The sequence below is a fragment of the Canis lupus genome, chromosome 10, assembly GCF_048164855.1.
Source record: "Canis lupus baileyi chromosome 10, mCanLup2.hap1, whole genome shotgun sequence".
In the NCBI taxonomy this organism is placed as follows: Eukaryota; Metazoa; Chordata; class Mammalia; order Carnivora; family Canidae; genus Canis; species Canis lupus.
Genome location: NC_132847.1, coordinates 22,199,317 through 22,214,611, shown reverse-complemented (window position 1 = coordinate 22,214,611; position 15,295 = coordinate 22,199,317). Strand labels below are relative to the sequence as shown.

Below are 15,295 nucleotides of genomic sequence, written 5' to 3'. Positions count from 1 at the left end.
GTATATAGAAACCCAAGACTTGGACATTAGGTGCATTTGTTGCTACCAGGATGTCATTGTACTAGGCCTAAAGAAAATATATATAGTTTTAAAGATTTTATTTATCTACTTGAGAGACAGAGAACATGAGCAGAGGGAAAGGCAGAGGGAGAAGCAGGCTCCCCTCTGAGCAGAGATCGTGATGTGGGGCTCTATTCCAGGACCTGAGATCATGACCTGAGCCAAAGGCAGACATTTAACTGACTGAGCCACCCAGGCGCCCCAATAAAAAAAAAATTTTTAAGATTATTTATTTATTTATTTATTTATTTATTTATTTATTTATTTATTTATTTATGATAGACCCACACAGAAAGAGAGAGAGAGAGGGGGTGGGGGCAGAGACACAGGCAGAGGGACAAGCAGGCTCCATGCCGGGAGCCCGACACAGGACTCGATCCCGGGACTCCAGGATCGTGCCCTAGGCCAAAGGCAGGCGCCAAACCACTGAGCCACCCAGGGATCCCCAATGAAAATATTTTAAATGAATTTTTCTCCCAATATGCTGATCTCTTCCTATCCATTATTTAATGTTTAGATATTATCGTTTATGATTAGTGTATATTTATTTTTTTCACCAATTACGTTTGTTTTTTTAGACATTTCATTCATGGACAGTGTTATTTTTAAATAACTACTATGGAAGTTATTGATATTAGTTTAATTACACCCTTTTATTTGATTTTTTGTTTCTTTTTAAGCTATTTTTGTACTAATAAGCTCTTCTTATGATATAGTCCTTCTTTTCTTATGATATAGTCCTAAAAGTGGGATCACTGTGTTAGATGAGTTTTATTGTTCTTAAAAAATATGTAGGGTGAATGAATTTTTTTTAATCTTGAACAGAAGGAATCCCTGGGTGGCTCAGAAGTTTGGCACCTGCCTTTGGACCAGGGCATGACCCTGGAGTCCCAGGATCGAGTTCCACGTCGGGCCTCTTGCGTGGAGCCTACTTCTCCCTCTGCCTGTGTCTCTGCCTGCCTCTCTCTCTCTTGTGTCTCTCATGAATAAATGAATAAAATCTTTTTAAAAATTTAAAAAATAAAAAATCTTGAACAGAGGGGGCGCCTGGCTGGCTTAATTGGTGGAACATGTGACTCTTGATCTCTGGGTTGTGAGTTTGAGCCCCAGGTTGGGTATAAAGATTACTTAAAAATTAAAAAAAAAAAAATTTTTTTAGGATTATTTACTTATTCATGAGAGACACAGAGGCAGAGACATAGGCAGAGGGAGAGTCAGGCTCCCTGCAGGGAGCCTGATGTGGGACTTGATCCCAGGATCCTGGGATCATGACCTGAGCTAAAGACAATTGCTCAACCACTGAGCCATCCATGTGCCCCTAAAAATAAAATCTTATGCAAAAACTGAGAAGAAAATGCTCCTCCAAAATGATTACTTTTTTAAAAAGCTGAAATAATGACTTCTAACGTGAAATTTTTATGTATACATAGAACTTTATTAAACTTATCATTTGAAATTTTAAGTAGATTAGAATTTAACTTTTTAGGAACTTTGAAATAAAGCCTCTGTGTACATTATATCTTTTCCTGAGGTTAGCATATGTGATATACTGTTTAGAAACATTAAAATACAGTTTGTTTAGGGCAACAGACTTGATTGATTGATTTAGATTTTTATTCATGAGAGACAGAAAGGCCAGAGACATAAGTAGAAGGAGAAGCAGGCTCCCCGTGGAGCAGGGAGCCCAATGATGGACTCAATTCCAGGACCACAGGATCATGCCCTGAACTGAAGGCAGATGCTTAACCACTGACCCACCCAGGCATCCCAGGGCAACAAACCTAATGAAGAAAATTGATACAAGCCATGACCTGGTATAGAATATAAATTGTTTTGTAAAATTTCTATTCAAGGGGAAGAAATATCAGGTTCTGATATCAGTGGGTCGGAGGAAGAGGATGATGAAGAGGGTGAGGTTGGAGAAGATGGAGAGAAAAGGAAAAAAAGAAGGGGTAAGTTCTTTTTAGTGTTCTAGAAATTAACTGGGATTGCTCCCTAAATATGGTTTAACATTCATGCATACCTTTTCTTTTGCCATTTTTAGTTATGGTAACAATTCACACAGGAAATATCCATATACATAGTTAACTTTGCCTTATTTTTTCCTCCTATGCTGATCTCCTACTTACAGTTGAATCATAATACCATATGTTCTGTCCTTTACAGTTTAGAATTGTAAAAATCTGTGATAGTGCTTATACCATGTAAAGATTTCATTCAGGGTTTTAATTTTATGTGAGGCCTTTGATTTGTGTTGGGAACCTAAAATGTTTTTTAGGAAATCAGGTTAATGTGGAGTTTTTCTCAAGCATGCTTAGGCTTTAGAAGTCACTGTATTTTTAAATGGTGAATTTCTATGAGGATTCCATTTTTTAATTTAATACTTTGCTTTATAAAATGTACTTTCATTCTTATCCCTTTTATGGGGCATTTGTTGCCAAGTGTGAAGTTTGTATTTATTGTGATAAAGATATAGTTAACAGGCAAAAGAGAGAGACATATTATAATGGCCCACTTTTCCAACATTTTTGCTCTTAATGTTCATTTGTTTCAGAACTCTCTTCCATTAATGTGGATCATTAATGTGTGGATCATTGTTTTCAAGCTGGTGCATATTTTGCTTGTCTTACTAAAATGATCTTGCTCTGAAATAAACCCAGAAGTCCCAAATTTTAAAACAAAGGGTTCTGTAACTTCAAAGGACAGGAAGAAGATGATTTAGAGAAAGAGCTGACCAACTATAGTCTACTGGCCAAATCCTGCCCACCACCTGTTTTTGTAAATAAAATTTTATTAAAGATCCATGAGCATTTGTTTACATTTGGTGTACAGCTGCTTTCACATGAGACTATATGGCCCACAAAGCCTCAAGCACTTATTATTTGTCCCTTAACAGAAAATGCTTGCTGACCCCCTTGTTTAGATAAATCATTTTGTCTTCATCCCTATTTTCTCACAGACTATTCATAGCTAAAGCAGATAATAGATTTGTTAAAAATAAAATTTAAAATAGAAAAAAAATGCTGTTGCTTAATATGTTAAAATATTTTTTAGTAAGGTATCCTTTTAGGCTTAAAATTTTTTAAATTTTCATTGAGCCTTTCATAGTTTTGCTATGAAACCATGAGCTTACATAATTATATCCACTCGCTTGATGTTTTGGCGGAGAGTAAAATTGGAGACAAACCAAGCTATCTATAATGAAGGGTAATTCATCATTACTGTAGTTTCAATTGTGCATGACTTTATTTTTTATTTTTTATTTTTTGTGTGCATTACTTTAAATTTTAAAACTCACTTCCTGTAACTTACCAACTAAGTAGTGTAAATAATTTAAATTTTAAATATCAACAAATGACTTAGTTTTTTATTCACGTCATTCCAACCCTCTGAATTACTATGTTTTAAGTGGGTGATGCAATTTTCCCACAGTAAGATGCTTAAGGGAATCCAGTTTCTAATTGCCCTGTCTGGCTTTGTAACCAGAAAATATTGGGTAGTCTACCAAGACTGGTATTAAGGGAAAGTAAGTTTTGATTTTTTAATGCAAAGCTTGATTGTTCTTTAAAATTCTTTCGCTGGAACTGAATTTTCCTCTGTGTATGTGTTCATTTACTTGTTTCCTCTTTCTTTGGTTCCCGTTGGGCTCATTTCTTTGTCTTCCAGGCAGTAGCAGCAGCAGTAGTTCAGACTCCACATGTTCTGTCATAGAGAAACCTCTGGATAAGTCCTTGCCTAGTGAGTGGTAGCTCTTAAATTCTCTCACAGAGCTTTGGCTTTTCCATAACCCATGGGCTTCATTTGAGAAATGCTGCACTGCTCCCCGTCATTACTTAAAGAATACGTGTTGGACTTCTCAGTAGAACAAAGCATGTGGTTATTTCCTCCCTTCTTCATCGCTTCCAGTTAACCATAATTGTTAAAATGTGTGCTTTAGCTTATCTTTGAGACAATGGAAGAGAGATTCATGCTTTTGCCATTGAGATAATGTAAAGAGAGCTAGTAAGCTGTATAAAAGAATAATTCTTATGGTTCCTTTTTATGTTTTGGAATAAACTAATCCTAGTCAATATAAGAGATATGCAATAACAAATCCTGAATTTCTAAAAGTACAAATGTTTGGCAATACACCAGTGCCCATTATAACATGTCTTAAGTTATAAGATTTTATGCTTTGGTGTCCTATTCTTAGGTGTAGCTTAAGCTTGAAAGCTCCCAAATAAAGAAAAATGTAAAGTTTGAAGCAAGTAAAAATATATTGGATAGTATTTTATTTCAGATGGCCACTTTTCTCTATTTCTCAACTACCTGATTGATTTTAAGAAACTTTCTAAGGTATGATTGGAGAATTCAGATCCACAAGAAGTTGTTTACGCAGGATCTGTCTAGATGTATTTCAGTCCTAAAAGCTTTTTCTTAAACCTTAAATCAGTTTAAAAATATTATTAATTTTGTGTATATTTTTAGAAGAAAAGGGAATTGATGTTTTCTTCTACTAGATTGCAGCTTACTGCCTTTTAAAGCATTATCTTTGTAGTTATTTTTCTAAAACTATTAACAGTTATTCTTACACATTTAGCTTTCTAGAAGAAGAATTCCAAGAATATTAGAATTGTTTTCTCTCTTAACTCTTACATTTTACCAAAACAATTAATTTCATAGGACAATTTCTGAAATACAAGAAATTGCTTTAGAAACTGCATAGAGGTATTATAAATTGTCAGATACGAGGAAATACCCGAGTGGAGGCATTATAATTTAATTTTCTATTTTAAAACTTACCTTAATCTTTAAAAAATAGTTACATGAAAGTATGTTATGAAATGAGTTGTACTTGGTTCAGTTCATGCAGTTTTAGTTACTGTTTGTATATCTAGCACATTAAGTTCTTCTGTTGTGATGTGGGTGTGTTGGTGAAATGGAAAAATGGTTTTCCCAGCATGTGGTTGCTGTGTGTAACTCGTATGTACCTTCCCTTTTAAAAATACGAATGGCTTTTTTTAAGGTGTTCTTTGCTTGAGTCATCAGTTGATCATTTACCTCTATGGAATCATAATTACCCTTAACAAGCTATGAATAAATTGAATGCAAGTTTGTTATTATACAGGTGTACTTCACTTTATGCAGTTAATGTTTTTTTTTCTCTGAAAAAATTGCCTATAAATCAAATTGGTAAATCAAATCTATTGGGAGAACTTGCTGTCCTTAATATTTCTTCATTAAATCCTTTTATTAATCAAATTATCACTGCAAATTACTATAATCAGTTCATCTCTTTAGTTGATTCAGGTTTTTGTGTTGGATTTTTCTTAAAGGGGAGCCACACCTGTATGGAATCTTTATATTAGAACATTGAATTGGGAAATTTTGAAATCAACAATGCAAATTTTGCTCTTTTACTAATTTTTTTAATTGGCATGATTTTCTGTTTTGTCCTTTTAGATCACTTCCTGATCTTAGCAGGTTCCCAATTCCATGTGTACCATTAATATAACGACTTGGTGCTGAACTGTTATATTTGCAGGAGTTTGAGAGTCCTTGTGAGCTCTTGAGATCTATTTGAATTGTAATCTTAGTCTAGATTAATCTTATTTGCTTAAATTACATCTCTGATTGTGTTAAATATGCTTTTCTTTTTACATAAAGCTCTGTTTCAGTTTTGATAATGATTTGATTTATTTCTATATACTATAAATAAATGCTATTATACATTTTTCTTTGTTTTACAAAGGAAATAATGTTTTTCTTTTTTTCCTCTTCATCTCTGTGCATATGCTTCCTGTCTACGATTTGCTTACTACTCTTACTGAAAGATCAAGCAGGTTGGTGTGATTGATTTGCACTCCACATGGTACAATTATTTAAACTATAAAGAACTTTGTTATTTAACTACATTACATTTTTAAAATTTAATAGTTTTTTTTTACAAGGTAAGTATCTGTCTTTTGTATTTAAAAAAGCAACATTAGCTTTAAAAAAATTTTTTTTCAGAATAAATAAATAAAATCTTTTTTAAAAAAGAAAAAAAATTTTTCTCTTAAAAAATTTTATTTCAATTTTTGTTCAGGAAGATATTAGGAACATTCTTATTTCCAAATGATCTTTTTTGAAGAACAATTCATAAGTATCAGATTAACAGTGACAACCACACTGGATTCTCTAGACCTAATTAACAAAATAGACAAGAATAAATACTACACCAGAACCAGATGTTTCTTTTTTCCTAAATTTTTAAAGACTTTTAAGCCAAATTTTGGTAATACAAATATAAATGATTTTCACTGTCAAACATTTTTTTAGAAGCAAGGAGTCAAATACTTGGTTACTTATGCCCATGGGTGCTCATGTAATAAAAATAAAATTAATTCAGTTAACTCTTCCTAAAATTCTTCCCCTTTATCTTGCCAAAGTTCATTTTGATAATTTTGGTTGGAACACATGGCAAAGGGCAACTAAAAATATTACTACTCCTGTTTGTCTTAATTAAATACTTTATGACATCACCATTTTCCTAAGATTTATTTACCTGAAATTTTTTTGCTGAATACTGTCCTGCCATATTAGAAGAAGGGGTTTTGGTTGGTTCGGTTAAGATTTTTAGAAAATGTTTAAAAAAAAATCAATTTAAAAGTGACTTTTAGTGAATGTCATGATTTTAAGTGCCTGGTTAGGAGAGTTGGAACATATTCATATTTAGCCTAAAATGCTATTTGGAGAGAAGTACAATGATTTATGTGAATAATACTGGCTAGAAATTATGTTACTTAAATATTAAACTTTTGAAACTGAACCTAGCTGTAAATGCATAGTCATCTTTATGAGAATAAGAGCACAATTAGATATTTGCTGCTAAAGCATCAGTTTGAAAATAACACCTGAATGGTTTTGAATAACTAATATAATTCAGGCCTAATAGTAATTCATCAACAGGTTGTGCTTTTGTATTTCTACATATAATATTTTTTTATTTTACTGCCTCTTAATGGGGTTGGAAACTGTATGTTTTTGACTGTTGTTAACCGAACATTTAGAACCCTACCAGCCTAAAAATTAATGTGCATATGTTTATCAGATCATTTCCACTATATTATTAATATCCATGTCTTCACATAGAGGGTTTTTTTTTTTTTTTTGGCTATAACATACTTGCCATTTTTCTTTATTTATAATTCTGAGGTAGAAAGTAACTTAAAATTTTTTAATGCATGCATTTTATTTACTTATTTTTAAAGATTTTATTTTTTACGTAACCTCTATACCCAAAGTGGGGCTCAATCTCATAACCCCAAGATCATGAGTTGAATTCTCTACCAGCTATGCCAGCCAGGCACCCTCTGCATGCACTTAATACCTGAACTTATGCTTTTCCCCCTCAGATTTCTAAGAAGTAGTACTACTGATTAGAAATCCTTTCTAGGAGTTCACTGGGAGCAGGAATTAGATTACTTTTTAAAATTAATGTTTTAACAGCATAAATCAGAACATTCAATATAGGCAACTGTGCCGAAGAAGCCAACATATTCAGGTCTACATCCTGACTTTTGGAATGCAATGAATCACACCACACCAAAGCATGAATTTGGATCAGTGCTCTTATTTACTCTTATTTTAACTTACTTGTTTTGTGGCTTAAGTTCTCTTTGGACTTTTATTTCTGGAGAAATGAAAGATGTATTTTGCATCTTTGAGGTTTGTTTTTTTTTTTTTTTTTTTTTTTTTTTTAATAATTGTATCCTAAAGATTTAAAATCTATGAATGATTCTTCATCTCATGGTTCCTGAAAGTACTTATTCAGATATATATCTGCACCATCATTATCTTTCAGTTCTCTTCCCTTGTTAGCAGGAAAGGCTAGCTTTTGGGTGGAGACATTAACAATTTATAAACTCTTCTGGTTTATGCTCTTCTGTGGTCCTTTGGGAAGGAAGTTAAGAATGACAGAAGCTTTCAGGAGAGCCTCTCACCAATTCTACGAAAAGTTTGATTGTTTTTCTACAGAAAAGTATGTTTCAAAGAAGTTGTATTACCAGAAATGAATATATTTGATTCATTTCATAACCAGTTTAATAACCTAGTTTTTTGATTTTCTGATTTTTCATTTTAATTTCATGATTTTGAAGTTTATCCAATAATCTTTTATTGAACATCTGTTGTGTGTATATGAAGCCCTCTATGAGGCATTATAGCCAAGATAATCCTTTGGAAGCTGTATTTCCAGCTCTATTATTTGGTAGTATTTCTACTTATATTTGATATTTGACATATTTAAAATGGCTTAGGTTTAAGATCCTGCGCTTGACATAATAACGAGCTATTTTAGTTGTTCATTTAAGACATGATGATAGATCATGGTAGATCAGCAACTGTAAAATGTCTGGTTATAAAATAACCATTTTATAATTAGTGTAGAACTTCATCCTTTAAAGTATACTATGAGATGAAATACTTCCAAGTAATTTTATTAGACATAAATTTTAGAAAAAGTGTGAAGATATATGTTAAAAACTTCCTATTATAAATTTTGCCTGACACTTTCATCCGTGCATTTTATGCCTACTTGTGACTTCTTTTCATTAATTTATTTTAACAAATTTTAGGAAGGTATTTTGGGAAACCACTTGATTTTGTACCTAGTTATCAGAAAAAAGTAAATAATCATACTGTGTTTTTGAACATATGTATTATTTGGGGACACATAGGTCTTTGGTTTTTTATTTACTTGGCTTTTTTTTAAATTTGGCTTTCTTTTATTAATCTTTCTTTCTCTTTTTTCCCCCTACATACCTGTTTTGCTTCTCTTTCACATATTTTTGTTTGTAGTTATCGCACAATTACACAAGTTTGTTTAGCAATTAGTGAAAAAGATATTCCAGGAACATAATAAATAGAAATAAAATATTCATTTGATTTCCTTATAATGTTGATATTTGATTTTGTATTACTGAGGAATGTATCTTTTATAATTGAAGATAATTTCTACAAATCTGAAAAATGTGCTCTAAAGTGATTATTGGAACTAAATAACTCATATAGGTAAAAAGAAAGTGTCCCCAGATAAGATGGTTGAAATGCAAGCAAAAATTGATGAGGAGAGAAAAGCACTTGAAACAAAGCTTGATATGGAAGAAGAAGAAAGAAACAAGGCTAGAGCTGAATTAGAGAAACGGGAGAAAGATCTTCTTAAGGCCCAGTGAGTAATACTTAATTGAGAGGGATTTGTGATTTAGATTTCTGGTATTTTTCTTAAGATGTATAAGCAAGAAAATTGAATCGTAATTGGCTTGATTTTTGTCTTCAGGATAGCTTTTTTGGATAGAAGGTTTTGTGGTATTTGTTCTATTTCTAAAAATTTGTTTTTATTACTTTGTCTCTAGGAGGAAAAATTATCAGTGATTTGGATGTTAGAGATTAAATCATAATACTACACTGTGATATAATTTGATAGAAATGTTACATGTTTATATCCCTCTTTTGAAATTTTGCATTGAAATACTTGTAAAGTTTTGGAAACTACTATTGGTAGATAGTAGATAATTGATGGATATTAAGTATTCTCATTTTTAATCAACAGACAAGAACATCAGTCTTTGCTAGAGAAATTATCTGCCCTGGAGAAGAAGGTAATTGTTGGTGGTGTTGATTTGTTGGCAAAAGCTGAGGAACAAGAGAAACTTCTTGAAGAATCTAATATGGAACTGGAAGAACGGAGGAAAAGAGCAGAGCAACTTCGCAAAGAACTTGAGGAAAAAGAGGTGAGTTTCTGGTTTTGGTTGACACTTTGCATTAGGTATTAACTTCTCTAATGAAAAGCTTTATATCCACTATCTTTAAGTATAGTGGGCACACGGTGTTACACTAGTTTCAGATGTACAACATGTCATGATTAAATGTCTCTCTTTGTTATTCTATGCCCATCATACATGTAGCTGCCATCTGTCACCTATGATCCTATGACAGTACCATTGACTGTGTTCACTATGCCGTACCTTTCATACCCATGAGTTACTCCATAGTTGAAGGCCTGTACCTCCCATTCCCCTTCACCCATTTTGCCTGTCTCACCCCGAACCCAGCCATCTGTTCTCTGTAGTGATGAGTTTCTGCTTTTTGTTTACTTTTGTACATTATTCTGTGTTTTAGATTGCACATATAAGTGAAATAATATGGTATTTGTCTTATATCTATAATCTTAATAAAATTTTAAAGCAGATCTGTGAATTGCTTTGAAAGATAATAGTTGTGAGACGCATGAGTGGCTCAGTGGTTGAGCATCTGCTCTCGGTTCAAGGCATGATCCGGGAGTCCTAGGATCAGGTCCCACATTGAGCTCCCTGCATGGAGCCTGCTTCTCCCTCTGCTTATGTCTATGCCTCTCTTTCTGTGTCTCTCATGAATAAATAAAATCTTTAAAAAAAAAAAGATAATTAGTTGCTAAACATTTTTATCATCTGTTAAATAACTTATGATTTAATGAAGAAAATAATTCTGAAGTTTATAAATTTTTGTCACAGCAAGAACGCTTGGATATTGAAGAAAAATATACCAGCTTGCAAGAGGAAGCACAGGGAAAAACCAAGAAATTAAAGAAAGTTTGGACTATGCTAATGGCTGCAAAATCAGAGGTTGGTCTCCTAGAAGTTACCTACAAATGTAGCTCTGAATTAAAAAAAATTTTTGAATAAATATGACTATGAATCTTAAAGAGATCACACTGTATGCTTACAATTTTAAAGAAAGAATATTTTCTCCTTTGTGTGCAATTTCAAATTTTAGCTGTTAAGTTATATTGTATATTTCCAACCTTAATAACATGGACATAGACAGTGATGGGCAGTGTCATTCTGTCCATTGTTTATGAAAGAACTGAGTAAGCTTTTACAGAGTTTCTTAAACCAGTGCCTATATCGGATGGGACTGTGTTATATTTAAAATCCTATTTTCCCTTAGTATTTTTATTGATTTTTCTGGTAGATGGCTGATCTCCAACAGGAGCATCAGAGGGAAATTGAAGGCCTACTGGAGAATATTCGACAACTTAGCCGGGAGCTCCGACTTCAGATGCTTATCATTGATAACTTTATACCTCAAGATTATCAGGTAAGAGAGAAGTTTTCTGCTCTAGATAGTACATCACTGGTTGGAGTGAAGAAATAAGGATTATAAATTCTAATTTAATTGGTGGTAAATATTTACATTTAAGTTGTTGACAGTAAAATTTTCTTGAACTAATGCCATCACATTTCACTTCAGCTATTAATTTTTCTTAATACTAAATTCTCTGTTTGAGTATATAAGTGTCTATATAAGAATTTCTCAGCCCTTTGCAGGAACCCAAATTTATGTAATTGCATTCAGAATCAAGATATAGGTCTTATTTATTCATTCAGTATAATTAATCCTATAAATAGAACAAACAGTACTCTTTTGCTAATTTTTCCTACCTGCTTATGGATACCAGTTGCGTGCATGTGTATGTGTGCTTTCATGTGGTGTAGTGTGGTAAATATGGTAAAATATACATAACATGTAATTTACCTTTTTTTTTCTGGAGATACCACTTACTGCAACATTATTTATAATAACAAAGACATGGAAACAACCTAAATGTAGACAATAGAAAGAGAAAATGTGCATACATGTAGTAGAATATGCTGTTTTGTTTTTTAAAAATTTTTTAAAGATTTTTTTATTTATTCATGAGAGACAGAGAAGCAGAAACATAGGCAAAAAGAGAAGCAGGCTTCATGCAGGGAGCCCAATGCAGGACTCGATCCGGGACCCCAGGATCATTCCCTGGGCCGAAGGCAGACTCTCAACCACTGAGCCACCCAGGCATCCCAGAATATACTCATTTTTTTAAAAAAAGGGAAATTCTGCTATTTGCTACTACATGGATGAACTTTAAAGACATTATGCTGAAGGAAATAAATCAGACACAGAAGAACATATAAGCTATTGTCTTAAAAATAAAAAACAGTGAAACTCATAGAGGCAGAGGATAGAATGGTGGTTACCAAGGGCAGGGGGCAAAAAGAATCAGGGAGATGTTGGTTAAAGATTTTATAGTTTTTAAAAAAAAAAAAAAAAAAAAAGATTTTATAGTTTTACTTAAGGTGAATAAGCTTTAGAAATATATATACCATACTGTGTATAGTTAACAGTATTGTAATGTATGCTTAAAAGTTTCTTTTTATTTTATCTTATTTAAATTCAGTTAATTAACATATGGTGTATTATTAGTTTCAGAGGTAAAGTTCAGTGATTCATCAGTTGCGTATAACACACAGTGGTCATTATATCACGTGCCCTCCTTAATGCCCATCACCCAGTTACCCCATCCCCTACCCTCCTCCTCTATAGCAGCCCTGTTTGTTTCCTATAGTTGAGTGTTTCTTATTGTTTGTCTCCCAAAATTTACCTTTTTAAACAGTTTTTAAGAATATAGTTCAGGGGTGCCTAGGTGGCTCAGTCAGTTAAGCGTCCGACCCTTGATTTCACCTCAGGTCATGATCTCAGAGTTGTGAGGTCAAGCCCTGCATCTGGCTCTGTGCTCAGCAGGGAGTCTGCTTGATACTCTCTTTCTCCCTCTCCCCTTTCCTGCTCTCTCTCTCTCATACTCTCTCCCTCTCCACCTCTTTCCCTACCCCCTTTCTTTTTCCCTCTCCAAAATAAATAAATAAATTTTGGCAGAAGAAAAAGAATACGGTTCAGTGACATTAAGTACATGCACAGTGTTTTGCAATCATCACTGCCATCCATCTCCAGGTGGCTGCTGATTTTCAATTCTAGTATAACTTTAAAGTCAGCCTTTCTGTTTCTTTACTCAGTATTTCCATTTTTCTAGTACATTTTATTTGTTTTAAAAAATTTTAATTTGTTGGGGATCCCTAGGTGGCTCAGCAGTTTAGCGCCTGCCTTCGGCCCAGGGCGCGATCCTGGAGTCCTGGGATCGAGTCCCACATCAGGCTCCCTACATGGAGCTTGCTTCTCCTTCTGCCTGTGTCTCTGCCTCTCTCTTTCTCTGTGTCTCTCATGAATAAATAAATAAAATCTTTAAAAAATTTTTTTTAATTTGTTGATTGACTAATTGATTTTATTTGTTTGACAGAAAGAGCACACACAAGCAGGGAGACACAGCAGAGAGAGAGGGAAAAGCAGGCTCCCTGCTGAATAGGGAGGGACTCAATCCCAGGACCTTGGGATCATGACCAGAGCTGAAGACAGACACTTAACTGACTGACCCACTCAGGCACCCCTCTAGTACATTTTAGTACACCTTAACATACTGATTTTTAAAAAATTTTTGAGTCTATATAGCTTAAAGATTTTTTTTTGAAAATCGCTTTAATATTTTTTTTTCCTCTGGACTCGGGTGCTCAGAATTAATTATTGGTTTATGGTACATTTCCTTATTGGTCCTTGGATGACCTGCTTTTATTTAGTTGGTTAGTTTTTGGTTTGTTTGTTTGGGTTATTTTGTAATGAGCTTGTCATGAATAGCAAAAGCTAGTATCACCACAGTAACCTACTTCTAACCAAATGGTTTTCCTCTTCCCTCTTCCATCCCTTTGCCTCTTCCAACCCAAGGTAACCATAATCCTGAATCCCATGTTCTTCACTTGCTTTTTATATAAGAATATAGTTTACTTGCATTTACAAGTATTCTTTTAAAGTGTATTCTTTTTAAATGTATAAAAAAGTTATAATCCAATATGTGATGTTTTGAGGCAACTTCTTTTACTTAATAAGATTGTAGTTTTATGAATATTTTCCAGTATTTCAAATGTTACTAAACATTAACACTAGACCATGTTTGACTCTTTAAAGGAAATGATTGAAAACTATGTCCATTGGAATGAAGACATAGGAGAATGGCAGCTAGTGAGTATTACCTTCATCCTTTCATGAAATACTTATAGAGTGTTTCCTATAGACTGGGTCTGTGCTGGCTTTGGGGAGAGAAGGATGGTCCAGACAATGAATCAGATGAGAAGCCACTAGGGTGGATAAGATATTTTTCTAATTAACTATATTGTAGTTACTATATTAGTTACTACTAATATACTAATTAATTATATTATAGTTACTATAGTTCTATTATCTTGGAAATGGTGTAGTTTAGGCCTTCTTAGGACTGTATGACCTGTAGGTCCTTTTCTTTTCCAACATTCAAATTTTCAGAATGCTTTATGAGTGTAACATCAGTATATCTCATAGTAATTTGCCTTGTTTACAATATTAGTTGCTAATTAAGACATTTTTCCTCCCTCTTCTTTATTTTCCTTTTTTGAGAAATGTGTTGCTTACACAGGAAATAACATGAGGAAGCAGACTCCAGCTCCTGATAAAAAAGAGAAAGATGTGAGTGCTTTTTTTTTTTTTGAACTACAGTTTCTTTATAGTAATGTGGGTCACTAAGTTGTGTTATCACTATGATATAAGTTAATCAGCTCTGCTGAAAAATAGGCCGATCTCCGAGAAGAGAAGCCTTTGGAGGGGTAATAGAGAACATTTCTACTCCCCTCAGTCATGAGAAAAAAAAAAAAAAAAAAAAGTCATGAGAGCAGGCTTAGGCTTTGCACCACAGGAGGGACATGGCGCTTCTTCAGAGCACACTTCACCACCTCTCTAGGCCGTGGGTTGATAGAGACCAGAATGGGTCTGTACTTCTCAAAGCTAATCCTAGACATAAGTCAGCAAGAGGAAGTAGCAGGTGTAGGGAAAAAAACAAGTGTTCCTTTCCTAGAAAGGAATTTATAGTATGTCAGGGCTTCTTATTTACCACCCTTTGGTGAATACATTTGAGATAAATGGCATTAAAAGATATCCTTACACATTTATTTGGTCTTGTGTCCTGCAGGTGTTTTCTAGGAGTTTATTCAGTATTTAAAATCTTCTCCTCAAATCTGGTTTAAATGCTTCCTATAAGAGTGTCTTTTGTTTGTTCCCTTTACTTAGCCCTTTGAAGTGGACCTTTCCCACGTGTATCTTGCCTACACTGAGGAGAGTCTCCGGCAGTCCTTGATGAAATTAGAGAGACCACGGACTTCTAAGGGGAAAGCAAGGCCAAAGACAGGGCGAAGGTAAGGCACTAGGAAATAAAAGGCAGTAAGATATTCTAATTAGACACATTGAGAGGAAATTTAGTTGACATAATAAATATTTTAGTTCTATTAAAAAGCTGCATTTTAGATGTATTTAAATAAATATCAGAGTCCTTATATAGTTATGATTT

The 15,295-nt window shown here is 33.6% G+C and overlaps 1 protein-coding gene across 6 annotated transcripts in view; it reads left to right on the top strand.

Annotated features, from left to right (window-relative positions):
* Positions 1-15,295, top strand: part of KIF3A (kinesin family member 3A) — a 62,287-nt gene that overhangs the window by 34,973 nt on the left and 12,019 nt on the right. For 3 of the 6 annotated variants that reach the window (XM_072840970.1, XM_072840967.1, XM_072840969.1), the window contains exons 9-16: positions 1,914-2,012; positions 9,094-9,250; positions 9,632-9,812; positions 10,572-10,682; positions 11,032-11,157; positions 13,888-13,941; positions 14,353-14,421; positions 15,019-15,143. In XM_072840970.1, coding sequence (XP_072697071.1) covers positions 1,914-2,012; positions 9,094-9,250; positions 9,632-9,812; positions 10,572-10,682; positions 11,032-11,157; positions 13,888-13,941; positions 14,353-14,421; positions 15,019-15,143 — 922 coding nt within the window. Of the gene's footprint in view, positions 1-1,913; positions 2,013-3,726; positions 3,799-5,873; positions 5,883-9,093; positions 9,251-9,631; positions 9,813-10,571; positions 10,683-11,031; positions 11,158-13,887; positions 13,942-14,352; positions 14,422-15,018; positions 15,144-15,295 lie in introns of all 6 variants that reach the window. The other 3 variants (XM_072840965.1, XM_072840966.1, XM_072840964.1) reach the window with 2 other exon arrangements.